Raw genomic sequence first — 27,182 nt, 5'->3', positions numbered from 1 at the left:
AATGAAATGAAAAAATCAGAGTACATATCTTTAGCTTTTAAAAAAAGTAAGGCATTCCAAAGATTCCTGTATTCACATTCTCCAGGTGGGAAAATGAAGTGTATTTGTAGACTATACAAGGAATTCAGATTTATCAGTCTTTCAGACACAGGCACAAGCTTGTACCGGTAAACTGGGGATGGAGATCTTGAAGTTCCTTTTGGACCTGGTTTGCACATAATGACAATCCAGAGTATGGGTTAAGTATCAGTTGTCGTTGATTGTGGATTGTTGTTGAATCTTGGGTTGTTGTTACATCCAAACCCTGCACTATGGTTTAACTATGGGTGATTCACCATGAACAACTCAGGAAGAGAACCCGTGGTTTGTAGTTGGGTTGTAAACTCTGGGTTGTTAGTGGTTAACAACTCATAGTTAAACCACAGTGCAGCATTGGCATGTAACAACAACCGACGATTCAGTGACAACCCTTGGTCAAGGACAACCAGTACTCAACCTGTACTCTGGGTTGTCATTACATGTGAGCCAGGTCTTGGAGTCATGTTTCTTAACCCTTCCTCCCCAGTTCATCCATCTTCAGCACTCAGGCCTCCTGTTTAGTAGGCTGTGATTGCAGTATTACCAATCCACAGGTCGGTTAAATATGGATCCACGCTGTTCCACAGGTCAGCATAATTGCTGCTGCAGCCTGTCTTCCAACATGTGCATGGCTTCAGGACCATTGTTGAGGTCAGGTTTGAGGTTACCATCATTGCTTTTAAAACTGCAGTTTGTACCATGACTGCTTGTTCTTGTTGTTGTTCAGTTGTTAAGTCGTGTCCAACACTTCGTGACCCCATTGACCATAGCATGCCAGGCCTTCCTGTCCTCCGCTGTCTCCCGGAGTGTGTTCAAGTTCATATTCATTGTATCGGTGATGCTATCTAGCCATCTCATCCTCTGCCATCCCCTTCTCCTTTTGCCTTCAATCTTTCCCAGCATCAGGGTCTTTTCCAGGGAGTTTTCTCTTCGCATTAGGTGGCCAAAATATTGGAGCTTCAGTTTCAGTATCTGTCCTTCCAATGAGCACTCAGGGTTGATTTCCTTTAGGATGGACTGATTTGACCTCCTTGCAGTCCAGGGGACTCGTAAGAGTCTTCTCTAGCCCCACAGTTCGAAGCATCGATTCTTCGGTGCTCAGCCTTCCTTATAGTCCAGCTCTCACAGCCATACATTACTACTGGGAAAACCATAGCTTTGATTATACAGACCTTTGTCGGCAAGGGGATGTCTCTGCTTCTTACTATGCTGTCTAGGTTTGCCATAGCTTTCCTCCCAAGGAGCAAGGGTCTTTTAATTTCATGGCTACAGTCACCGTCTGCAATGATCTTGGAGCCCCAGAAAATAAAATCTGTCACTGCTTCTGTTGCAGAACCCAGAGTCAGAGAGACCACGGAGTGAAGGAAAAAGAGATTCTTTATTTAACGCGCGGGCTTAAGGCTGGAATCATTTCTAAAGAGCCAGAAGCCCCGATTTACATTAGCACATTGTTTTTATAGATATTGTGACACATAGGAAACGGCTCCTCCTGTCCCTCCCATGTGGGGTTGCAGTCCTCAGCATTTCATCTCCTAGCACCATTGTTTATAATACAAGAACTGGGTTATAGGGTAGCCGTGATAAGCAGAGAACAGAAGAGAACAGCAGAGAACAAGATATACAATTGTATGACCTTTGACAAGATAAGGAATTCCTGTGTCTCGTCAGCTTACAACAATATATTCAAGGGAGAAAGAGCTCAGCAAGAACATGAAGCATGAGACTGCATGAGGCTACTTAGTCTGACCCCCGATATGGCTGCTACATTCTCCCCTTAAATGCATAATTTCATTACAATTATAGCATTTCATTACACAAATAGACATTCCGGTTTGTGAAGCATAACACAGGACTCTTATAGCAACTCTCTTACTTAATATCTTGTTGAGCAATTAGAGCATAGCGGGCGGCAGTTATATTAGCCGAGACATAAAACAGATTGGTTAAACAGCGCATAAGACAAGGAATGCAAAGGCATAACAGTATCTCTATGAACAACACTGGTAGAATTAGGATGAACAATGCCTTAAGCCAGCTAAGATCTGGAAGCCAAGGGGTTAACCAGTTTAGCCAATTGTTTTCTTATTGTTATGTCAGCCACTATATTATGCATGCAGATTATTGATGTGAACATCTACAGCATTACTATTATTAGTCAAATTAAATGATGGGGGAGAAAAAGATAAAAAAACCTGTTTGCAGGTATGTATCCAGGGTTTAACTCCAGCTACTTTTATAGCTGCGGGGGTGGAAAGTCTGACAGTTTTCAGTCTTCTCTATCTGGGAGTCAAAGGGTTATTTTTCCCTCTTTAATTCATACTTTAATTCTTGGTTGGAAAGGATGAACTTCTGTGATGGGAATTGGGGGCTTATTTTCTAAGACAAAGCGACGCTGGGCTTGAAGAACTTTGCTCAGTGTTTGGACTTCTTGTTTAAGGCTAATGTTTGCTTGCTCTTGATGCCACTTTAGTGTCAATTATGAAGTCAATGTCACAGCTTCTCACAGTCAATGTCACGGCCCCTCTCAAGCTGTTTTCTCTTTCGCCTGTTCTGGCTCCTTTGGTTTTCTCTTTTGTGTATTTGATTCATTTTATTTGGGCATTCATGCCACTAATGTCTATCTTGTCTATACTGGGCACACTGTGCCTCTGCCTCTGCTGGGTCTTCTTCTATTTCTTCATCCACGTTTTCTTGGGCCTCTGGGTCGAGGGGGGTATATTGGCGATAGGCATCTAAAAGACGCTCCAAGTACGCTCTGGGGCCTCGGTGGCACCTTGCAGCACTTTAGACACTTTGGTCATATTAAATGACTTTTTCGTACCTGCCTTCATAGCTTCTAACAGCAGGGTTTGATACTGGGTGAGGCGCTCTAGCCCCGCTTGTGTTTTGGGATTCCAGCGGGGGGGGGGGGGGAGTTTACTTACAAGGAGACTTTATTGGGTAACTTACAGCACACAGGCGTACCTAATGGTTGGATTAGACAGCTTCTCTGAACCACGAGCTGTTGGGCTAAATGGGTTTTATACCATACATGTTACCCATGAGGCAGCACAACACTAGCAAGCATTTTCAGCATAGGCTAGAAGTGTTTGGTTTTCAGGCACAGCTTTTTGTAAACAACTTCACTTCCCAAAGTGCTTGATAACACTTTTATTCATTAGTATGGGAAGATTTTTTCTCTTTCTTTTGCTTTCTTTTTTTTTGCTGATCTGCCTGTATTGCAGATCATGTTTTAAACTTTTTACATAAAACTTTCTGCTCTATGCACTAGCCTTGTCTCTTTATTTGTATTTTTCAAGTTAAACTCACTTACTTAAACCTTTCTGCCTTACACTAGTCTCAATGACACACATTTGGGATAGGCTCTTCTTCTCCTTGTAGTTACATTTTTTTCATTTTAAAGATCTATTACATTATTGTGGCTACTTTATCCCAGGTAATAAGCTCCAGGCACAATCAGCTGCTTTTAATTTACCCTGGGGGCAACTATGGCCACGCTTCTTCTCTTTGCTTCTTGCCTCTTCTTTCTTCTTTTTTTCCTCCTTCTCTATCTGTCTGCTACTTTTTCTATTTTCTCTTTTCTACTTGCCTCTGTCTTTCTCAACTTGCCTTTTGTCTTTTTTTCCTTGTCATCTATTGGGAACCACACTCAGTATTATTTGGAGTTGCAACTAACACTAATCTGCAAATATTACATATATTTTATGATATCTAAGAAATCATAAAATATACACAACAAACTTTTTCTGCAATAACACAATGAATGGAAAACACTTTTTGCATGGTAAGGCATGATGGAGCAGATCTAGCAATCATACTGCTCTTCTGGCTGAAAGCCCAGGGCCCATCAAAATTAAGGGATGGGCATACTCACACATGCAAAGAGTTCTAGGTCACCATTTTCGCATCAGCTTCTCTATGCTGCATGAGCTTTAGCAGAAGGACATCTAAAAGTCATAGATTAAACTCAGCCTGCTGTACACTGAGCTGACTACAAACACAGACACACGGTCTACAGCGATGAGAGTTCAAGTTTATCAAAAGCTTCACAGCACTGTCCATGGCAAGTCTTTGACAATTTAAAATTTTAGTCCATGTGCAGAGTGTCTCTAAAAAGCCCAGACAATGATGGAGGCAAACAGAGAAGGCTTTGGGCAATGAAGATGAGATGTTTCTAGCAAAGGCTCTCCACTTTTGCATCAGTTTAAAAAGGGGAACTGTGGCCCTACACCCCTTTTGACAGACAAGGGCCTTTAACTTTTTAGCAAGGCCTCTGTCTAAACAGAGCGGCACAGCTCAGCTCTCTAGCCATGACGCTTTAACCTGGGCAACTCCTCTGTAAATTTTATTCTACTTCTGTCAGGTTCTCACAGACATTTTAAAAACTTACTCTTTTTTTTTTCTTTTCTAACATTTTCTAACTGAGAGTCAGTGTAGTGTAGTGGTGAGAGTGACGGACTGGGAGCCGGGAGATCCGGGTTCTAGTCCCCACTTGGCCATGGAAGCTCACTGGGTGACTTTGGGCCGGTCACAGACTCTCAGCCCAACCTACCTCACAGGGTTGTTGTTGTGAGGATACAACGGTGAGGAGGAGGATAATGTAAGCCGCCTTGAGTTCCTTGCGAGAGGGAGAAAGGCGGGGTATAAATGCAATAAATAAATAAATAAACATGTTACATGAAAGCAAAGTGCCGAAACTCAGGACGCTGGGGGGTGATGGGCATCGCCTTATACTTGCATTTTTCAGGCAACCATTAATCTTCGGGGAGGCGGTGGGGTGATTTGCAGGACTTCAAAGGCAAGCTTCTCAGTTTGTTTGTATTTGTAAATCCCGAGCTCAAAACAGGACATGATGAGGTACAGGGCAGCTAAATCTTTGCTTTGGCACGGGCAACAAATAACTCGGGTCAGCTTTCTTCGCTGGGGTCTCAAACAGGAAAATAGTCTTAATTTAAAGTTGTAACATCACTGACAGCGTCAGCCAGCCAGCTACACAGATTTCACTGTTTTTCAAGACAGTTACTCCAATATCTTCTTTTCTTCTCAATCAGGTTGGGTCTCCCAGCTTACACAGTTTATTGCAGCTTTCAGGAGCATGGTAGTAGCGCAATTTTGGCTTGGCCAGGAACATGCTGTCTGGTTTCTCGGTCTCTTCAGCACACACACTCAGGCAGTGTAACACTGGACACTTAAATCAGTGAGATTTTTTTATTGCAGGGAATCCCACAGCAAAAGCTTAATAGTTACGCTCTTCAGAAATCATATAGCTGATGGTCTACAGGCTCTATGCAATTCTAGGACAGTTCAAAGCTAAACACGGCTACCTTGACAGAGATCTTCATCATGGTCTTTCAGCTTCATTCTGCCTTGGGACTGTCTTATGGCACACTTTTCACTCAAAGAGGGGTCTAGCTTGTGCTCTGGGGGCTGATTCTTTACTTTTATTTTCCATTTTGCACCTTCATCTTCTGGGTCTTCATTTTCAGTTTCCATTTCTTAGGGATTTCATCTTAATAAGGCGAGGTGATGATGTTGCAGAACTCAGAACGTTGTGGGCAATTTTCCTGCCCCCCCTCTCAGCGCGCTAGGCTACTTCTTCGGCCTTACACTCTCACGCTCCCGCGCTTTGTTAAAAGCCAGGCTGTCCTGCAACAACATTTCTCTAATTAACAGCCTCAGATCTTGTGTGTTTTTTTTTCTCTTAGCTCGACCTTGAGCTTTTTGCTGTTTTCTCTCTCCATTCTGAATTTTTAAAAAAAAAAACCTTTTTCCTTTTTTGTTTGACATACATCTCAAGGGGGTGCAAGTCTTGAGCAGTAGACGATGACTGATGAGCAGTAGACGAGCTCGCCTCCTCTTTTTTGTGAGAACACATCTTTTTAAAGGTCACCGCCGATTTTATTAAATCTTTTGCCCAACACTTCAATTTTTCTGTTTCTTTTATTAATGCTGATTGAGGTGTAAGAGGGGAACCTCCCGATCCCGTAGAGATGAAAGTCTCAGCAAGCAATATCTGGGAGTTGAGGACCGTAGCTGAAATCGGCGAATTACTGCTGGTGGGGCTTGAAACTGATGGCGACAGTTTTAAGTTAAAGCGAGGGGCAATGCCTCTGCAGGGGGGATGGCAGGGGCTCAGGAGCCACCGGATTTGGATCTCGACTGGGCGGTCTTACAGTAACATGGGCCCGTGGTGGAAGCAGGGCATAAGCAGGTGGAAATGCCGTTAGCTCTGCCAGATCTTTACACGGGGCTTCTAACACTGGTTGTAATTTCTTGGCCAATTTTTCTTTTCTGAGCACTAAAACTTTTGCCTGGGATTCTAGGCATTTCTTTAGCCATGGAGGAGAAGCGTGGACTATGGAATCTCACGAGTTTATGTAGGGAAATTGGTCGGGGTGCCCAGGTCTCCTAACCACAATGGCATATACAGGGCTGATTTTGCTGGGCTCCAAAGAGCCTTCAGTAGGCCATCCTACACCGAAAGACGGCCACTCTATTTCACACAAAGTCCGCAACCATTGAGGATTCATGGGGGGATCCCCATAATCTCCACTAAAACCTTTCTTAAAATTCACTAGCATACATCCCAAGGGGGTGCAAGGTTTGCTTCCCCCACCACCCATAGCCTCCCTCTTAAATTGAAGACAGACACAATTAGGGAAGGGGAATTGGTCAGTTAGTAAGGGGTCTCACTGGCCAACACAAGAGGATTTTACACACCACGCACTTTGCTACTGGCCTGGGCACCTGGACGGTCAATGGTATGCGTCAGAAACCGCAGTAGCCACTCACACAATCATCAATCTCTCCACTGCATCCATATGTCCCTGCCACCCACTTTTCCCACTTTTTACCAGAGCGGAAAGCGGCTTCCCCAGCTTCTTCAGCTTTCTACTGAGTACTGGCTGTGCTGAGTACTGGCGCCTGCTCGGGGGTGTGATCAGGCCCCCCTTCTACCCGCAAGGAGTAGGTTCTTTTCGTATACGTATACTAACACTGACCTTCTTCATAAGGCGGGGCCCTCTTTTTTTCTGCCCAGTGGCCTTTCTCCCTAAAGGCGGGGCCCTCTTTTTCCCATATATTTGCCTTTCTCCTGAAAGCTTCCAATGTGGGTTTCAACTCAATTGTAGCTGCAATACAGGCAGGGCTCAAGTTCCTTCCTCCGCTTCCCAAGGTTCTCTTGCCGCTCGCTGCCGTTCGGGCGATCCCAGGGCAGGCTTTCTCCCGTTCACCCAACAAAAAGGTTGGTGGCGCCAAGAAAAGGAGGCGTGCACTGAGCTCGTCTTCCTGGTGCTGCGATTAAGAGCAGGCAAATGCCACCTGTCTGGCTCAGAGCCTGCCACATCCGAGTCACGGCACCATTTATGTTGCAGAACCCAGAGTCAGAGAGACCACGGAGTGAAGGAAAAAGAGATTCTTTATTTAACGCGCGGGCTTAAGGCTGGAATCATTTCCAAAGAGCCAGAAGCCCCGATTTACATTAGCACATTGTTTTTATAGATATTGTGACACATAGGAAACTGCTCCTCCTCTCCGTCCCATGTGGGGTTGCAGTCCTCAACATTTCTTCTCCTAGCACCATTGTTTATAATACAAGAACTGGGTTATAGGGTAGCTGTGATAAGCAGAGAACAGCAGAGAACAAGATATACAATTGTATGACCTTTGACAAGATAAGGAATTCCTGTGTCTCGTCAGCTTACAACAATATATTCAAAGGAGAAAGAGCTCAGCAAGAACATGAAGCATGAGACTGCATGAGGCTACTTAGTCTGACCCCCGATATGGCTGCTACACTTCCATTTCTTCCCCTTCTATATGCCAGGAAGTGATGGGGCCAGATGCCATGATCTTAGATTTTTTAATGTTGAGTTTCAAACCAGCTTTTGCACTCTCCACTTTCACCCTCAACAAGAGGCTCTTTAGATCATTTTCGCTTTCTGCCATTAGGGTGGTATCATCTGCATATCTGAGGTTGTTGATAATTCTCCCAGCAATCTTAATTTCGACCTGTGATTCATCCAACCCAGCTTTTCTCATGATGTACTCTGCATATAAGTTAAATAAGCAGGGCAACAATATACAGCTATCCACTAAAAAATATCTTGGAGAATTGGCCTAAATGTGAAATAGTAAAATATTAGGAAGACAGCGGTAGAGAAATAAAAGCATTGAAAATTAAAATACATATATCAAAGTAAAAAATCAATGGTTTGGAAGTAGTCCTGAGAAGTTATGAATTAACTCACAAAAGGGATATTGCTGTTTACACTTGTTATGTTGTGGACAGGAGAGATCAGGTGCCCTGTAACTGGATACTACCTATAGTCATAGTTCTATAGGCATACTGGACAAAAAATGCCAAGGGCACAATGCATGTTTAGACACAAAAACACATGTTTAGACACAAAAACGTCCTACAACTCCGAGCATGCCTCAGCCAGCCATGCTGGCTGGCAGATGCTGGGAGCTGTAGGACTTTTTTCTGTCAAATCATGCATCAGATTACGCCCTGACTCTGTTGGTAAATGTTATTTGAAAGTATTTTGTGCATTGATCTAGAAGGTTGTCATTTCCTCTTCTTAGATTTGCCAACCATAGAAGAATTGATGAAACCTATCAGAGCAGATTCATCTTTTGCCAGGGGCTATGACCTGGAACCTGCAAGGTATTCATTCTAGAAAATGCTTGGGTTAGCCAATGAATAATTTTATGTCCTTTGCATCTGAACTATTTTTCTCCCACTCCCTCAGCATTTGTCCAAATGATTTGGGAGTCTGTCTTAGTCTGCAGTTTGTGTTTTGGAGTTTAGAGAGAGTAGTTAAAGAAGGTCTGGGAACCTTGAAAATGGTCCGGAAGCTTCAGTTGGTGCAGAATGTGGCCACCTGAGTGTTGGTGGGGGAGAGACAATTAGAACATATAACTCGTATGCTGTCACAGCTTCTCTGCCTACCAGCATGTTTCCAAGCCCAATTTAAAGTGCAGGTTTTGACCTATAAAGCTGTAAATGGTTTGGGACCAAATTACTTAAAGGATTGCCTTTACTCATATCAGTGTGCCTGCACCTTAAAATCAGCAAGAGCGGCCCTCATCATTTGCCCACCTGTGAGGGCATTTAGATGGGCAACTGTATGAAAGAGGGCCTTTTCTGTGGTGGCCCCACACCTCTGGAGTAAGTTGCGATCATGGGTCCACCAGACCCCATAACTGTAGGCTTTTAGGAAGGCTCTGAAAACATACTGTTTTACTCTGGCCTTCCCCTGATTTTTTATTGGACTGGGTTGTAGCTGCAGTTATGTGTTGTAGGTTTTGTTTTTATGCTGGTGTTTGTTGATTTCTAGAATGTTTGCTGCTTGTTACTCTTGTTACTGTTTTTATTACTGAATCAGTTTTTATTATGTGAGCTCTATTGTTGTATGCCACCTTGGGGGGGTATCTGCCCTGAAAGGCAGCCAAGAAATGTTTTAAATTAAAAAATAGTCTTAAAATCTAATCTTGAAATCACTCCCCTATTGCCAGCACCCATTTAATAACAACATTGACTGGTAATTTTAACCTTGATGCTTGGATGCTGGTGCGTGCTTAAAATGGAATTTGTTCAGGCCTTTGGTCTGATTCAGCACCACTGTTCTTATGATGCGATATGGCTTAGATGCTGCTGACACAGAAAGGACAATACCACTTCTTATATATGTGATTATCTGGATGATCTAGACCATGAATGGGAAACCTCTTTCAGCCCAAGGGCCGAATTCAGGTTTGGAGAAGCACTTGGGGGCCACATTCCAGTGGTGGGTGGGGCCAAAGGCAAAGCGGGCGGGGTGAAAGGCAAAAGGGGTGGGACACAAATGCCACAATTATCACCCTGTTGTAGGTTACAGCTCTTACTGTCATAGAATCATAGAATAGTAGGGTTGGAAGGGGCCTACAAGGCCATCAAGTCCAACCCCCTGCTCAGTGCAGGAATCCAAGTCAGAGCATCCCTGACAAATGGCTGTCCAGCCTCGTCTTGAATCCCTCCAGTATGGGAGAGCCCACCACCTCCCCAGGTAATTGGTTCCATTGTCGTATTGCTCTTACAGTCAGGAAGTTTTTCCTGATGTTCAGCCGGAATCTGGCTTCCTGTAACTTGAGCCCATTATTCCGTGTCCTGCACTCTGGGATGATCAAGAAGAGATCCTGGCCTTCTTCTCTGTGACAACCTTTCAAGTACTTGAAGAGTGCTATCATATCTCCCCTCAGTCTTCTCTTCTCAAGGCTAAACATGCCCAGTTCTTTCAGTCTCTCTTCATAGGGCTTGGTTTCCAGTCCCCTGATCATCTTTGTTGCCCTCCTCTGAACCCTCTCCAGTTTGTCTGCATCCTTCTTAAAGTGTGGTGCCCAGAACTGGGCACAGTACTCCAGATGAGGCCTAACCAGTGCTGAGTAGAGGGGAACTAGTACTTACCGGGATTTGGAAGCTATGCTTCTATTAATGCAGCCCAAAATAGCATTTGCCTTTTTTGCAGCCACATCACATTATTGGCTCATATTCAGCTTGTGATCGACAACAATTCCAAGATCCTTCTCGCTTGTAGTGTGGTTGAGCCACGTATCGCCCATCTCGTAACTGTGCATTTGGTTTCTTTTTCCTAGGTGCAGAACTTGGCATTTATCCCTATTAAATGTCATTCTGTTGTTTTCTGCCCAGTGCTCCAGTCTATCCAGATCACTTTGAATTTTGTTTCTGTCTTCCAAAGTATTAGCTGTCCTGCCCAATTTTGTGTCATCTGCAAATCTGATGAGCATTCCCTGCACCTCCTCCTCCAAGTCATTAATAAAAATGTTGAAGAGCGCTGGGCCCAGGCTTGAGAAGATCCCATTGATAAGCACTCTTTGAGTCTGATTCTGTAGCCAACTGTGGATCCACCTGATCGTTGTTTCATCTAGCCCACTTTGAGCTAGTTTGGTCATCAGGATATCATGGGGCACTTTGTTGAAAGCTTTGCTGAAGCCGAGGTATATTATGTCCACAACATTCCCACAGTCCACAAGGGAGGTTACTTGATCAAAAAATGAAATCAGATTCCTCTGGCAGGATTTGTTCTTGACAAATCCATGTTGGCTTCGAGTAATCACGGCATTGTTGTCAAGGTGCTTCCGGATGGATTCCTTTATCATCTGCTCCAGAATTTTCCCAGGGATTGATGTCAGACTGACTGGTCTGTAGTTCCCAGGTTCTTCCTTTTTACCCTTTTTGAAGATAGGGACAACGTTAGCCCTCCTCCAGTCATCTGGCACTTCCCCCATCCTCCATGATTTCTCAAAGAGAATAGACAGCGGTTCTGAGAGTTCTTCTGCCAGTTCCCTTCTTACTCTAGGATGCAGTTCATCTGGCCCTGGAAATTTGAACTCATTCAAAGTAATTAGGTGTTCCTTGACCATATGCCTGTCGATCTCAAGCTGCAATCCTGCCCCTTCAGCCTGTACTTCCCCTTTGCCAGGGGGGTCATAGACCCTCTTTTGGGAGAAGACTGAGCCAAAGTAGGAATTGAGCACCTCTGCCTTTTCTTTGTCCTCTGTTATCGTTTTGCCATCCTTATTTAATAGCTGAACTACCATTTCTTTCCTCTGCCTTTTACTATGCACGTAGCTGAAGAAAGCCTTTTTGTTGTTTTTAGCATCCCTCGCTAACCTCAGCTCATTCTCAGCTTTAGCCTTCCTGACGCCATCCCTGCAATTCTGTGCTATCTGTCTGTACTCTTCCTTTGTTACTTGGCCTTCTTTCCACTTCCTATATGTGTCCTTTTTTGTTTTCAGGTCATCCCTAAACTTTTTGTGAAGCCACATTGGCTTCTTCTGTTTTCTTCCACCTTTTCTTCTTGTTGGAATTGTTTGTGATTTTGCCTTGAGAATTTCCTTTTTTAAAAGCTCCCACCCATCTTGAACTCCTTTTCTCGTTAGCGTCGCTTGCCATGGGACCTTACTGATCATTGTTCTGAGTTTATTAAAATCAGCTTTCCTAAAATCCACGGGACTCAGCTTTTGCTTCCCTTAGAACCAAGAACTCAAGTACAACATGGTCGCTTTCCCCCAGAGTTCCTGTAACTGCTACTTTATCCACTAAGTCATCTCTGTTGGTTAGGATCAAGTCAAGGATAGCCGATCCTCTAGTTCCTTCCTCTACTTTCTGTAGGAGGAAGTTATCTGCCACACAAGTCAGGAATTTCCTGGAGGGGCCATGTTTTGCAGAATTTCTCTCCCAACAAATATCGGGGAAATTGAAGTCCCCCATTACTACTACATCATGCTTCCTTGAAACATGGGCTATTTGCTTTTCAAAAGTTTCATCCTCGTCTTCTCCTTGATTGGGTGGCCGGTAGTAGACTCCGACCACCAGGCTCCTTTTATTCTTTACTCCATTTATTTCAACCCAGATGCTCTCGATGTGGCTACCAAGCTCCTCCTCCTGTATTTCTGTGCAGAGATATGTATTTTTCATGTACAGTGCAACCCCACCTCCCTTTCTGTTCCTCCTGTTCTTTTTGAACAAGGTATATCCTTCAACTGCTGTATTCCAGTCATGAGAGTCATCCCACCAAGTCTCAGTTATACCTATCAGGTCATAATTTCCCTCCTGTATTAAGAGTTCAAGTTCGTTCTGTTTGTTTCCCATACTCTGGGCATTAGTATATAGACATCGAAGACCATGTGCTTCATAGTCTGGCTTTCTTCCTACACGTGTCTGAAGACTATTATTGGGCGCTATCAGAGCTGTTCTCTCCGTTGCAGTGCATGCGCCTACGTCCATTGTTACCCCCAACATTACATCTCCCTTCCCCGTAGGATTCAGTTTAAAGCCCTCCTGATGAAGTTCTTCATGCTGTGGCCAAACACATTCTTCCCATCCTTGGTGAGGTGCAACCCGTCCCTAGCCAACAGCCCATCTTCCAGGAAGTATAGCCCGTGGTCCCAGAATCCAAATCTCTCTCGTCAGCACCACCTTCGTAGCCAGTCATTCACCCGGAGTATTTTTCTTTCCCTTTCTATCCCTCTTCTAACTACTGGAAGGATGGATGAGAAAACTATCTGGGCCCCAAAGTTCTTGAGTTTCCTTCCCAAAGCTTCAGCTAAAGTAACTAAAGCTTCAGAGGGGCATTTCAGCATTTTAGAGTGGGGGGGAAATACTGCACAAAAGCCAGGAAACCACCAAACAATCGATCGTTGGGAGAAGGAGGGTGTGGTGAGAGAGGGTGTAGCCATCTGGGGATCCCAGGAGGGCTGGATTTGGACTGCCCCAATCTAGAGTTATGCATAGTTTATTTTCCCATTATGTATCAATATACATTTTCAATTGTGATACCTCACTGTAAACACTTGCCTTGATTTTACCTTCCAAAGCCAAGCTGGTTGATTTAAAAAAAAAAATGAAGTGAGAGAACTGCTAAGATTGGGCATCATTTCCAGCTCATCTCATTGCACCAGCAGTATGACCCCTACCCTAGTCTGTTCTGATGAAGCAATAGCCATGGCTGTTTCTTTTTTTTTACTATACCCCAGTACAACTGTCTGCATCAATCCCTAATTGGGACTGGCTTTTACAGTAAGGGGCTTTTAGAGAAAATAGAGAACATGAAGCTGTCTTTATCCCACTTGGTCGGGGATAAGGTGCTGCTTTTTAGCTGCTGCTGCTGCACAGTCTGCTGTTGCCATGATTGCTTAAAGCCCATCCTGCAGGATCAGGTACATTTAATGTACTCCATTAATAGTTATGTAACAGTAACGGGTAAATCAGTATCAAATGTATATAGTGTTTTGATAGCATATCATCTGTGTTAGAGAGTAAGGAAAGAGCAGGTGTAATCATGTATGCCTTTTTTTCCGTGCTCCAGTAGTTCTGTGAAAGTCACACACAACAATACAGATGAATTAGTGAGCCATTTCCCTTTTAAAGAGCACCAGAATGATACTTCTCTGGAAAAACAAAACATTGGCTGTTTGTTGGGCCGTCATAGTGAGCAAGAGAATGTTTCTGTTCAGCCAGTTGCAAAGGAAGATAGTCCTCAGCAAAGGGCTGGCAAAGACAAAGTGGCTGATAAAATTAAACATAATACCTTGAGACAAAATACTCTTACAAATTCTTCGGCTTTGCATCAAGACAACAAACCTAACCAGGTAAGCAGCACCTGGATGTCTTATTTAAATCATACAGGTATAAAGATTAACTGTGCACAGAACATATGATGATCTATTGCCTTTTTCACATTAACCTAAGTTTATCTGTAGAAGTTTAATTGTTGGAGACTTATGAGCTGGATGGTATGACACTTTTCAAGACATTCTTTACATGTCATGTATAATTAGTGACTGCCTGTTCTAGTTCATACGTAGCACCATTACATGCAACCTGTTTTACAATTCTGGATAGATACAGCATATTGAAAAGTAATCCAGTTTTATGTGTGCCTCTAAACCCCAGTTGCTGGGAAATATGAGCAGGAGGGCGCTATTTCACTTGGTCCTCCATTCGAACTTCCCATAGGCTTCTGGTTGGCACTCTGGGGACAGAATGCTGAACTAGATCCAGTTCTTCATATATTTTTGTGGTGCAGTTAGGGATGTACGAAAGTCACTTACCTTTTCGCAGGGGTGCTTCGCGGTGGGGGGGAGGCGCTTTGCTTCTCCCCCCAAAGTTCAGGCAAGGGGTGGGAGCCGTCCCGCCTCGCCCGGCCGAAATTCAGGCCAGGGAGGGAGGCTTCCCGCCTCACCCGGCCGAAATTCAGGCCGGGGAGAAGCGCCCCGTCTCCCCGGCCGTGAAAGTGTAAAAAAAAACAAACAACACCCCGTGATAGGCTACGTAACGATTAACGTAGCCTATCACGGCTAGATCTCCAAAGTCAGCCATGATAGGCTACGTTAATCGTTACGTAGCCTATCACGGGTGACTTTGAAAAAAAAAAGAAAAAAGCGCGTACGCAAATGGCGGCCCCCATGGGGCACCGCCATTTGCGTTCCTTATTTGGTCCCGGTAGTCTACGTAAAGATTTACGTAGACTATGGCGTAGTCTACGTAAATCTTTACGTAGATTACCGGGACCAAATAAGGAATGCAAATGGTGGTGCTCATAGGCTGCCGCCATTTGCGTACGCGGTTTTTTTTTCAAAGTCACCCGTGATAGGCTACGTAACGATTAACGTAGCCTATCATGGCTGACTTTGGAGATCTAGCTGTGATAGGCTACGTTAATCGTTACGTAGCCTATCACGGGGTTGTTGTTGTTTTTTACTTCAGCTGAAATGGCGGCGGCGGCAGCCGGTCAAAAGACCGGCTGCCGCCCCCGCCGAAAGCCCGCCGAACCGCCGCCGGGACCCGCCGCCGGGAGGGACATTCGGCTACGGTAAGTCCCATCCGGGGCGGGGGGGGAGAATTTCACTGCCAATTCCGGGGGGCCGAATGCGTTGGCGCTTGGCCCCCTGAAGATTCGGGAGAAATTCTCTGCCATCCCTAGGTGCAATATGTCCTAGATCCTGCTGTGCCCTAAAATCGGCAATCTACATACTTTTCCCTAAATGGCACAATTTTAGAGCATGATGGTTGATCTGCTTAATTTTGAAACAGACAAGAATTTATTATTTCTTATGTATGTGATTATTTGGATGAGTAATACATAGCTTATTTTCCCCTTATGTATAAATATAAGACTTCAGTTGTGTTATTAACCTCACTGTAAATACGTGACTTTATTTTACATTCCAAAACCAAGCTGGTTGATAATATATATAATGTTGTCCACAGATACGTCAACCCAATGCTTGGAATAAAGAAGGTTTAAATTCAGTGATGAATAAACAAGTGATCTATAAGACTACCAAAAACACAGTTGTTCTACATCGAAAAAAATCTCTAAGTGGACTTCATAGCTCTGTTAGAAGTTCTGGGTATGGAAAATCCAGTTCTTCATTAAAGCATTTTTCCACTGGTAATGAAAAGACATTAAAAGAAAGCATCAAAAAGCCAGTTTTGAAAGCCAAATCTCCTCCAAGGCAAAAAGGTAATCACTTTTTGTCTTTATTTTAATGAAGGAAAAATATTGAGTGAAGAATCCCTCAAGATCGTTACATTACTACATGCTACATCTTGTGAGACAATAATACTATTTAAAAACATGAAAGCCTCAGGATGTTGAAATACGTTTTTGGCATCAATGTTTAGTAGATTGACCAGAGCTCAACATAGAAATATGATTTATACAAGGAATTTCAACCTCTTTAAAGCAAGATTGATACTTAACTAGGATGTGAAAATTATATACTTGAAGTTTGTCAAAATGTATTTTGCAAACTATTCAAGATTTGCAGGGAAATATCTCTGATCTCAAGTCCTTTGAAGTCATTGCAGGCAGTGGGTGCAGTGGTAAGACAGCTAGACTTGGATATTCCGTGAAGGACTTCATTTTGTGACCTAAAGCTCACCCAAAGGGAAAATACCATCAGGGCCTGTGTATGTGTGTTCTTCTTCCTCTGATTTCCACTGTGAAGTGCTGCTGTACATATTCTTTGAACAAGGTGATAGTTTTAAAGAGCAGTTTGATGATTGCAGGCGGGGCGGGGGGTCAAAAGAGAAACTCTGGAGAAAAGGGTTCTACTTTGGGCTAAAGGCAGATTTCACAGTGATATATCAGGATATGAAAGCAGAGAGATAAGAGGAGCGGGGTGAGGCTGTATACAGATTGACAGACATATGTGCATTGTTTGAACATGCACATTCCTTACATAACCAATGTTTAAAGTGGATCTTGTCCTGAGAACTGTAAGAGTGTTTCTTGCAGTTTTAAATGTATAGGGAGGTAATGGAATATAGAGAAAAGGATAGTGACCTGTGGAAAGAGATTTGGTTTTATGGTAGAGCTACTCCTTTAGTTTGTATCCAGCTATTTTTAAACTAGGAAAACAAGAACAGTAGTAATAGTAATAGCTCCTTTTTGCATAAATTACATTAATTACTTACAAAAATATGAGGTTTCTATATACATTTTGTACAGTGCTTAAAGGTAGTGTTTTTAAAATGTAACACCCAATAATTATTATTTTTCCCTCTCAAAGAAACATCTGGAACTGAGATCATACAGGCAACAGATCCAGTTACTACAAAAAGGAATTACTGTGCTACACCTGGACAGTCATCTGCAAGTAGTCTTCAACAGCAAGTTAAAGATTGCATCCAGACCCACCATGTAAGCCACAGAGTCACGGCTTTTAGATTGGCTTTCTTTAAATGGAGGTACAAGAGAAAGTAGTATAGCAACAGAAGTATGCGTTCGCAGAATATTGTGAAAGCCTGCTGTCCTGCACTGTCTCTGTGTCACCCAAGTAGTCTACCCTCCAAGATGAGAAAGGAGAATGTGAACACAAGTTGATGCCCCCTTGTCTGGTGTAATCCATGGGCAGATGTACATTGAGACTGTAATGTAACCTCAGACGTTGCACAGAAAGTGCATGCAGGCATTCAAGGTCTTGTTTGCCTTACAGAAGCATTCTACCTTTCCTTTCAGTTCAATAGAGTGGTGTCCACTGTAGGCAGCCAGTACTGCTGCCATTTAAAACTGCATATGGTGCTGCTGCTGACACATGACACATTTCAAAATACCGAATGAAACTATTGGTACAAACTGCAGTTTTAAAAGCAATGATGGTATCCTCAAGCCTGACCTCTTGGTTCTTTGAGATATCTGAATTTATTTTCCCCCTGTCTCATCAGGTTGCTTCATATTCTCCTTCCCAAAGTAATGGAAGGGAGCTTTATTTACTAAAAAGAGTTCAGGAAGCTGAGGAAAAATTAGATGCAGCTCATGATTTGATTCAGCATCTAAAATCTACATCTTTGCAAAAGGAGAAGGAAATGGAGACAAAAATCCTGCAAATGAAAATGCAACGAGATAAAGACCTTTTTCAGTTAAACCAAGAAAATTATGTTCTTCAAACACAGGTACTAGTTATATCCTTTCCCTATTCCATAAAAGGGAAATAAAATCACCTTATAATCCATAAAATTACCTATTCCAAAATAGTCTATTTTGATACTGTCCACTAAGAATACCATTTATTGTCATTTTAATTTCTGATAAAATCAAATTCTAAAGCATTTCATGCAGTACATATATAGTTATTCATAGCTGAAGCTTTTAAGATAAAAGTGGTTTTGCTCATAGCTGATCAAGTTGCTTTTTTCTACTCTTTATCTGTCTTGCTATATTGCATGTAAGAATATATAATATTAGCCAGAGATAAGACCTCCGTGGTAAGTGTGTGGGGGGTATGTACTGTTTTCATAGAATGGGATAAACTCACATATGTCATCCTAAGCTCCTTGGAGGAGGGTCTGGATATAAATCTGATTATTAAAGATAATAACATTTCATTACATGTAGAATAACCTTTTTAATAAGACCTCTTTCTGCCTAGCAATTTTATATGGTGCACGTTACTTACCGTGCATTTTTTTCTCAGCTAAATAACAGAGAGGACCTGAACAAGGGAACAAAGTGGTCACACATTTCGGGAAGAATTCCAGATGATGGAGAAATGTTGAAAGAGATCCAAAAAGAAGTCCAAAATCAGGAGATCCTTCTTCAAGGGTATCAGCAGGTAGAGATCTTTTAATGGTCTGACTAAGTAAAGCATATAATGTATTGAGACGACAACTTAAAAACCTAAAAGCAAGGTCAAATACCCTATTGGCTGTGTGCTCATTGGTAGAAACAAATATAATGGGTTAAATCCAGTGTCACAAGAGTGGACTTCCACTTGACAATAAGACTTCCCCTTCATCTCCTCTCATCTGCAGCCCCCCAATCTGCTCCAGAGATCCCTCAACTCTCCTAAGTAGATTGGGGTGGGCTGCAGCAGGGAGGAGAAATTTGTTCTGCCATCTGTTTGTGTTCTGCTGGTGGATGACCAGCATTGGACCAGCATTGCAATAAAGCTGCAAGTTTCAGGATTTGAACAAAAACCTCTTCACTACATAAAATACCTTGGAGACACTGGGTTCAGACAACATGATAACCCATGTTTCAGTGACAACCCATGGTTCAATGACAACCCATACTCAACCCTTGAGTGTGGGTTACCATGTTGTCTGAACCTAGTCAGTGGCCAGGTTCTCATGATCAGCAGGGAAAACCACACCATATGAGTTGTTTCTCCCTCTCATGCCTGGCATTTGCCTAGTTACCCGTGCCGCAGGTTGCCATGTTGTCTGAACCCAGCGCACATGGTGGTGGTGGCAGCTTCTAACCCACACCACAGCCAGGGTATTGTAGTAGGGGTTACGGGATGGGTTAGAAGCCACCAACGCCACACACTGTATGCGGCGCAGGTAATTAAGCAAATGCTGGGCATGCAAGCAGCATGCATAGGGGTGGGGAAAACAACCCATAGTGTGTGGTTTCCCCCTTCAATCATGTGAACTGGTCAGTGGGTTGGTTCACACGATCAAAATAAGCCACTGTGGCTTATTTAAACATAACATGTGCTGGGCATGATTGGAGTAATTTCTGGCCAGGTGCAGCTTGTTGTGCCATCCAGACCCAGGAGACATGGCTTGTTGGAGGGGGAAACAACCTTCCAATAGCCCTACAACAGCCCATGCGTTATTGTAGTGTTATCTCCTCCTCCAGCAAGCCATGCTGGCAGTGATTATTCAGATCGCACTACACACACACCGCAGTTTAAATAAGCAATGGTGGCTTATTTTGATTATGCGAACATTTTCAGTCTATAGCCTGTAGACCATACACTGGTTAAAGTGTTTTGTTGTCACAGAGTAATAGCTACCCTCTGGCATTTCTAAAGTACAGTTCTAATTCAAGTCTTCCTGCATGAATGCATCATGATTAAGTAAAATAATTCTTGATCTTTAAGGAAAATGAGAGATTATATAAACAAGTGAAAGAGCTACAGCTGAACAACAAGAAAAATGAGGAAAATATGTTTAAAGAAAACCAGCGTTTGATGACTGAGTTAGCATCCTTACGGTGAGTTTATTGGAACTTCTGATAAAACACTATGGTGGCTTTGAATAGGTCTTAATACATAAAGCAAAAATAAAAAGAAAGCTGCCCACTTATGTGCGCATAAGCCTCATTTGACACAGTGGGACTTACTTCCCAGTATGTTTGCATTGGATTGCATTGCATATGGAGGTAAGCATGTACATGTCAGGGTTGCCCCTGAGCGCAGCGATTGGCAGAGTAGCTCAGAGTCTGAAGAGGAACCACAAAATGTGGGGGAGGAAATTTCCCAGGCCTGGACAGAGATGGATAGGCCTACTCCTCAAGCTTCAAAGACACAGCTGGATGGAGAGGGCCCCTCTTCACCCATCCCTGTGAGAGATAGCAAACAGGGAGAAGTGGGGCTGATAGAGCCTGAATTCTTAGACGCAGATGTAGAGACAAGAGAGAAATGGCAGGGGCGGAGCTTAGGCGATCTGCCTGACTGGCCTGGCAGGAACAGCTGCACTTAGAGTCCTCACGAGATAGAGGCAGATCCCCACCCCTTAAGTGAGACAGCAAGCTCGTCTGTTCCTCAAACGGTGGGCAACTTTCGTAGTTTTCCTTTGAACTCCCTGAAAGTATTTTCTTTGTAGACTGTGGGTCACTGGCAATTAGCATCTGAATAACCCATTGAATTAAGTGGATTAAAAAGCCTTGGAATTGAAGTCTCTTGTCTGTGTTTTGATTTGGCTTTTGAAGTTTTACAGTAGGGGCAAAGGGAAACGTGACAGTACATACCTCTCCCAGTGAAATCAGTGTGGGCTTAATCACACTTAGCTTTGGCTGGATCGCACCCTCTGTCTTATACCAGGTGACAGATGTGTAAGAGTTGCATACCAAATATTACCTCAGTTTTAACATTGATAAGCGGATAAGAATATATTGGTGGACTTGTGATTTCTAGTTAATACCATAAAGAGAAATGTTACCATATGAATCCATTGGAACAATTAGTTATTTTTCTGCACAAGACACATTTGTTTACATTATGAGTAACTTTGATTTAAATGGTAAGCAGAATATTTTATGAAATCTGTGAATGAGCAAGAAAATGAAAACGTCTGGATCACCTGTTGATTTCCATTTATTCAAATTGAAGTTTGTTCTTGAAAATGACCATTCAAGAATTCCCACTGTAAAGGTTCAGAAAACCCATTGTGGCTGAAGAGGTACCACATAAGCAAAGCATTCTAGGAACACTCTCTGTCTTTTGCAAAGGATTAGTGCTGGAAATGAGCTCAGCAAGGGGCTCTGGAATAATGGTCAGAATGGAACCACTCCATGTGTCATTTGTGAAGCACAATGTTTTATGCAAAATTACTCATCTCCCCTCCCCCTCCACCCTTTTAATTTAAATTAGAGAACAAGTTGATAAAAATAATATTTTGTCACATGGAGTGCAGAATGCTGAACCAACTGGCAATCAGAGTTTCACAGACTTGATTTTAGAACTTCGAGCAGCCAAGGTAAGTGCCTTTGCTATCTCTGTGGACTACTTTGCTGAAATACTCACTGCTTTAAAAACTAAAAATATTGCCAACAAGATTCTGACTTCATTTAATGTGGACATCAGGTTTAAAGCCCTAATGGCTTGAGAGGCAGGTTAACTGCAGGAATGTCTCCTCCCATATCCACGTACCAACTCACAGTGCCCCTTTCTTATGGCTGGACAAACATTTTTCAGTGTTCCTCATCTCAGCAATTGTCCAGCTCCTCCAACTTCATTAGGTCTTCTATCCATCCATTTTCCTGCTTAATTTAAGTTAATGTACTTTCATATCTAGGCACCTTGTTGTAGGCACTTCCTTCACGGCATTTGGTGGGGACACTGGAAAGAGGGCATGACATGTGATAAATAGAATGATCGTGACTTGCCTAAGACCATACAATGCACTTCAAGTTCATTTAAGCTTTGGTTTTCCACTGTTGAACTAAATGCTATAAGCTGTACTACACTGGCACTGTTATGGTGGGTGGTTAAAATTGCAAACCTGTACCCCTTTGGGCAGCTGTGCAAACTGTTTGCTAGATATGGGAAATATTTTCCCATGCTGTGTCCCCAGTACAGCAGATGGGTGCATGGAAATCGCTCACTACATCCAGGTTCAGTTCAAAGTTTCTAACAGCTTGTATCCTCGTAGCTTGTTTTTCTATATCCCTTTGTTCTCTTTTGCATGGTGGGGTGAAGGCTATTGAAACCAATTTGCTTGAAGAGAGAAAGCGTCTAAAGCAAGATAAACAAGCCCTTGAAGTAGATTTTGGGCAAGTGAAGAAGGAGCGAGATTTGGCAAGAGCCCAGATTGCTTCCATTTCAGGTAAATCACTGTTTTGAAGAGGCTATTACTCCCTTTAATAGTAAGATCATTGCTCTTCACTAGTATTTCACTAAAGAAATTAAAACTAACCTTGCATTGTGCCTGTGACAGTGAAGCTTTGTTTTGAACAGTGCATGCATCAGAGAAGAGCAAGGGGATCATAAGATACAGCAGAGGGGTGGGGCCAACGGAAGGGGGCATGACCATCTGAGGTTCTCCAGCCAGTCTACCCAATATTGTCTAATCTGACTGGTGGTAGCTCTCCATGGTCTCAGTCAGAGGTCTATTCCATCCCCTGTTACCTGATCCTTTCAACCAGAGATTGAACATAAGAATGTAAGAACCATGCTGGTTCAATCCAAAGGTCCATCGAGTGCAGCCAACCAGCTGCCCACAGGAAACCCACAAAGAGGACATGAGTGCAATAGCACCCTCCTGCCCACGTTCCCCAGCAACTGGTGTACAAGGGCATACTGCCTGTGATACTGGTGGTAGCATACAGCCATCGGGACTAGTAGCCATTGATAGCCTTCTCTTCCAGGAATTTGTCCAATCCCTTTTTAAAGCCATCCAAATTAGTGGCCATCACTCTGCCTTGTGGTAGCAAATGCCATAGTTTAAGTATGCACTGTGTGAGGAAGTACTTCCTTTTATCTGTTCTGAATCTCCCACCAATCAGTTTCATGGGATGAACCCAGGTTCTAGTATTATGAAAGATCCTCTGCATACAAAGCATTTGTGTTGTCACTGAGCTAGAGTCCCTCATCCTGGAGGAATGCCTTGCTCTCACAGCCTTTGAAATATGTGGTAGAGTGGGGGGTGTCCACCCACTCTTCCACTACAGAAAGGCATTACCCACACATGGATTGGGCAGAGACAGGCAACAAGGTGGTAAGGCCAGAGAGTTCTGAGAGACAGCATGTGTTAAGGGGTGGGAGGAGGGTGAGAAATTCTCCCACAGTCTTTTTGATAGGCCAAGGGAGGAAATTACTAACAAAAATATTGGCTGCAGGCCACCAGTTCTTTGTATTTTTGTGTAGTTAGATCTTCCTACGTGAAAGTAGCATGTGTCTAATTAAGATGGGAGGGAAGGAAGGAGGGAAGGAAGGAACACCACCTCCCTAAAAAGAGCTAACCATCCTCACCCCACCACCATGAAAAGTTCTAATCATCAAACTTTAAATAACAATTTAAAAAAAATAGTTTTTTTCACCACAAAGAACCCAGGGGGAAACGGCTATTGCTTTTGTTTTGGTTTGGTACTTGAATGTTGACTTTCAGCTCAACACTAATGCTTTGTAAAAAGCCTTCAAATATGTAGAATGATTTTGCCTCATTTAAAAAGCAACAATAAAGAGAGAGTGTGTGTGCATGTGTGTGTAATAGAGCAAGCAAGAGAGAGAGAGAGAGAAGTTAGGTGTGAGTTAAGTTTGCTTTGTCACACATTTTTCAATGGAATATTTTACCTCCTAGCTGAAAAATCATATGAGATTAAGATTATGGAAGAATCCTACAAAGACGAAATTAGTCGTTTGCAGAAAAGACTCCAGTGGTATGCAGAAAATCAGGAGCTCTTGGATAAAGATGCAGCTCGTCTTCGAGGAGCAAAAGAAGAAATTGATAAACTGAAACTAGAGGTGATGGCAGTGTCAGACTGCTCCAGTGCAGTTGACGGGGGCCCAAGACAAATGCTCTCTGTAGTTAGGCATTAGGGGCAGGTTTCCCACTTGCTCATGCAGAGCTAAGAAAAGACTAGAGTAACATGCAGCCCTAAACTTGATGTATTTAATTGAAAAGCCTGCCATTGGCCATGATTTTCTATGAACACAGCAAACACAGCCCTACCTAACATCTCTGTGGTTATTTATGTATGTATTTATTACATTTATATCTGGCCTTTTCCCCTCTGGCAAGGAACCCAAGGCAGCTTACACAATCCTCCTCCTCTCCATTCTATCCTCACAACAACTCTGTGAGGTAGGTTAGGCTGAAAGACAGTGACTGGCCCAAAGTCACCCAGTGACTTTCATGTCTGAGTGGGGACTAGAACCTGAATCTCCTGAGTCCCAGTTCAGCACTGTAACTACTACACCACACTGGCTCTCACACGGGTTAGAAAGTTAGAATTTAATATCACAAGGGCCATTAGGTTTATATTGGAACGATTGTCCCTTTGATCACTTAGACAAGCAAGCAAGACTAAATCAACAGCTTCTATATAGTTCAGGGAGTATTAGCTGAACTATACTGGCCTATTGGTGAAAGAAGGCTTCATTGACTGATGTGGCCTGTCTTGGCCAGAGTTGGGTGGTGACACTTGGGCTGACCCCCAACATGACACCCCTCACATTTCAATTCAAGACCCACTGAGGGCTCGCATGCTGACACACATCTCTTCTGCTCACGTTTTTGGTTTTTAGATTTCTCTGTCAAGAAGTAGACAAAACCATAATTTGCACAGTCCTAGGCTGCCAGAGTGAGTTTGTCCCCAGCCTATGTGCTGCATGTCTCTTGTTTTATGGTAGGTCGGGATATGTCCTCTCCAGAATTGGTGTCCAGGCCTTAATTCAATTGACCCCTTTCCACTTCAGCATATGTGGTTCCAACATGCTGCACATGTAGGTTAGCACTAGATGCACTGGAATAAAACAACCCTTTCATTTGCCACATTGGTTGCTGATTTCTCCCAACCACTTAAATAATTAGTGAGACCAATAAAACAGAAGGTATAATTTCATATGCACTGTGGTTACCAACTTCAGTGTTTATCACTCAGTCTTTCGTTGGAAACAACAAACAAATGTTGCAGTATTTTTGTGTCACCCTAATGAATAGATGGCTTACACCTCTCTTCAGTGTACTTCTCCATATATTGCGTAGGTTGACAAGCTTAGAAGTGAAGCTGGGAATCAGTCTGCACAGCAAAAGAAACGGCTGAAGGACAGGGCAGCAGACACAAGACGAATTCAAGACCTTGAGCGGCAGGCATGTAATCATCTATTCCTGTTCTGTCATTCACAGTGAAGTCCAACAGACCATCACAACTGCAGTGCTGTTATGGGTGCTTTGAAATGCTTATGCTGGGGCAGGGGGAATGGATAAATAGTACGGCAGGGGGTGGGGGGGATGGTGTAAGGCCAAATAATCAGCCTTCTAAAATAATAGTTCCCATGGGTTATATCCACTGTTAGTCTAACCTAAGTCCCATTCAATTCAGTGGCTATTCTCTAAATATGATTAACATTGGATACAACGTCATGTGTCTTAAAAATAGCTTCTCTGGTTTAGAGCATTGTATCCAAAGGAGAGGTGCTTATCTTCAGATGTGTGAGGGGCACTTGGGTGTTGGAGAAGAAGCTTCAATCCAGGCTTCAAATGTGGTCTACAAATATTGCTGATAGAAATCAGAGAATAAACTGTTCTTTTGTGAATTATATATGTATTTTGTCTAATTTACGTATGCCTTTAAACTATTATTTTTCTACAGCTAGTTTTCTTGTGTATATATGTGTGCATGGCACATATATACCAAAGCATCGCCCAACTAGTTCCCGATCCCAAGGGGACTTCAGGCTTTTATTCCTAGAACATAGGAAGGTGCCTTAGACTGGATCAGATTATGTGTCCATCTTGACCACAGTATTGTCTACTCTGGCAGACAGTGACTCTCCAGGGTTTCAGGCAGAGGTCTTTCCCATCATCTGCTGCTTAATTCATTTCAACTGGAGATGCCAGGGATTGAACTTCGGACCTTCTGCATGCAAAGCATCTGCTCTACACTGAGCTATGGCCCTTTCCATTGATCTCAACCAACTGCATTGTACTCACCTCCCCAACATCTAACAAACCACTTTTGCAGCGGAGGAGACTTGTGATAAGGCTCTGAGTCTGCTGTTCAAAGTTAAAAACAACAACAAAGTTTTTATTTATTTATTTATTAAATTTATTAATCGCCCATCTGACTGGTCACCCAGCCACTCTGGGCGATGTACAACCCACCATAAAACAATTTAAAACAATAAAATTTTACCATAATTTTTTTTTTTTTAAATACCCTAACCCACCCCAAATGCCTGCCTGAACAACCACGTTTTTAATGCACGACGGAAGCTCATTAAAGAGGGGGCATGACGGAGTTCCCTAGGGAGGGAGTTCCACAGAGTGGGGGCCACCACAGAGAAGGCCCTCTCCCTCATCCCCACCAGTCTAGCTGTCCTGGCTGATGGGACAGAGAGAAGGCCATCTTAATTTACTCTTTGGATCCCAGCCATGTCTCATTGACAATAATGCTTCATAATTTAAAATGCTCTTACTAAAAGGTTCACAATGCAATCCTGTGCAAGTCCCTACTGGGAAGTAAAAGCCCCATTAATGCGTTTAGCCTTTCCTGGCAAAAGTATTAAGTGTCATTGGAAATGTACAATTTATATGATTTTTAATCCTGTTAAAGCTTGTTTCCATAACTAATGTTTAACTTGTTACCCTACGTTTTGAAAGGTTAAGGAAATGGAAGGGATTCTGAAAAGAAGACACCCAAATTCTTTGCCGGCTTTGATATATGCTGCTGCTACAGCGGCTTCTGAAGGAGATGGTGATGCTTCAGCAAAAACTACCACAGTTGATTTCCTTGAAAGAAGAATTAAAAAGTTAGAAGCAGAACTTGAGGGTAAAGACGATGAAGCTAAAAAAAGTCTCCGTGCTATGGAACAGCAGTTTCAAAAAATAAAGGTGACTTAGGCTCTATACTATGCTTTTAAGT

General features: G+C 43.0%; 1 protein-coding gene across 4 annotated transcripts in view; it reads left to right on the top strand.

Moving 5' to 3' along the window:
* The window catches only part of CEP162 (centrosomal protein 162), a 76,016-nt gene that overhangs the window by 33,098 nt on the left and 15,736 nt on the right, over positions 1-27,182 (top strand). For 3 of the 4 annotated variants that reach the window (XM_084827022.1, XM_084827020.1, XM_084827021.1), the window contains exons 12-23: positions 8,665-8,746; positions 13,953-14,232; positions 15,854-16,109; positions 17,161-17,291; positions 17,816-18,043; positions 18,565-18,702; positions 19,978-20,090; positions 21,469-21,574; positions 22,297-22,423; positions 23,897-24,060; positions 25,304-25,408; positions 26,921-27,151. In XM_084827022.1, coding sequence (XP_084683148.1) covers positions 8,665-8,746; positions 13,953-14,232; positions 15,854-16,109; positions 17,161-17,291; positions 17,816-18,043; positions 18,565-18,702; positions 19,978-20,090; positions 21,469-21,574; positions 22,297-22,423; positions 23,897-24,060; positions 25,304-25,408; positions 26,921-27,151 — 1,961 coding nt within the window. Of the gene's footprint in view, positions 1-8,664; positions 8,747-13,949; positions 14,233-15,853; positions 16,110-17,160; positions 17,292-17,815; positions 18,044-18,564; positions 18,703-19,977; positions 20,091-21,468; positions 21,575-22,296; positions 22,424-23,896; positions 24,061-25,303; positions 25,409-26,920; positions 27,152-27,182 lie in introns of all 4 variants that reach the window. The other variant, XM_084827019.1, reaches the window with a different exon arrangement.

This window comes from Heloderma suspectum, chromosome 1 (genome assembly GCF_057233095.1).
Source record: "Heloderma suspectum isolate Gila_16-S chromosome 1, 16-S_ref, whole genome shotgun sequence".
In the NCBI taxonomy this organism is placed as follows: Eukaryota; Metazoa; Chordata; class Lepidosauria; order Squamata; family Helodermatidae; genus Heloderma; species Heloderma suspectum.
This window is presented reverse-complemented; position numbering and strand designations above follow the sequence as displayed.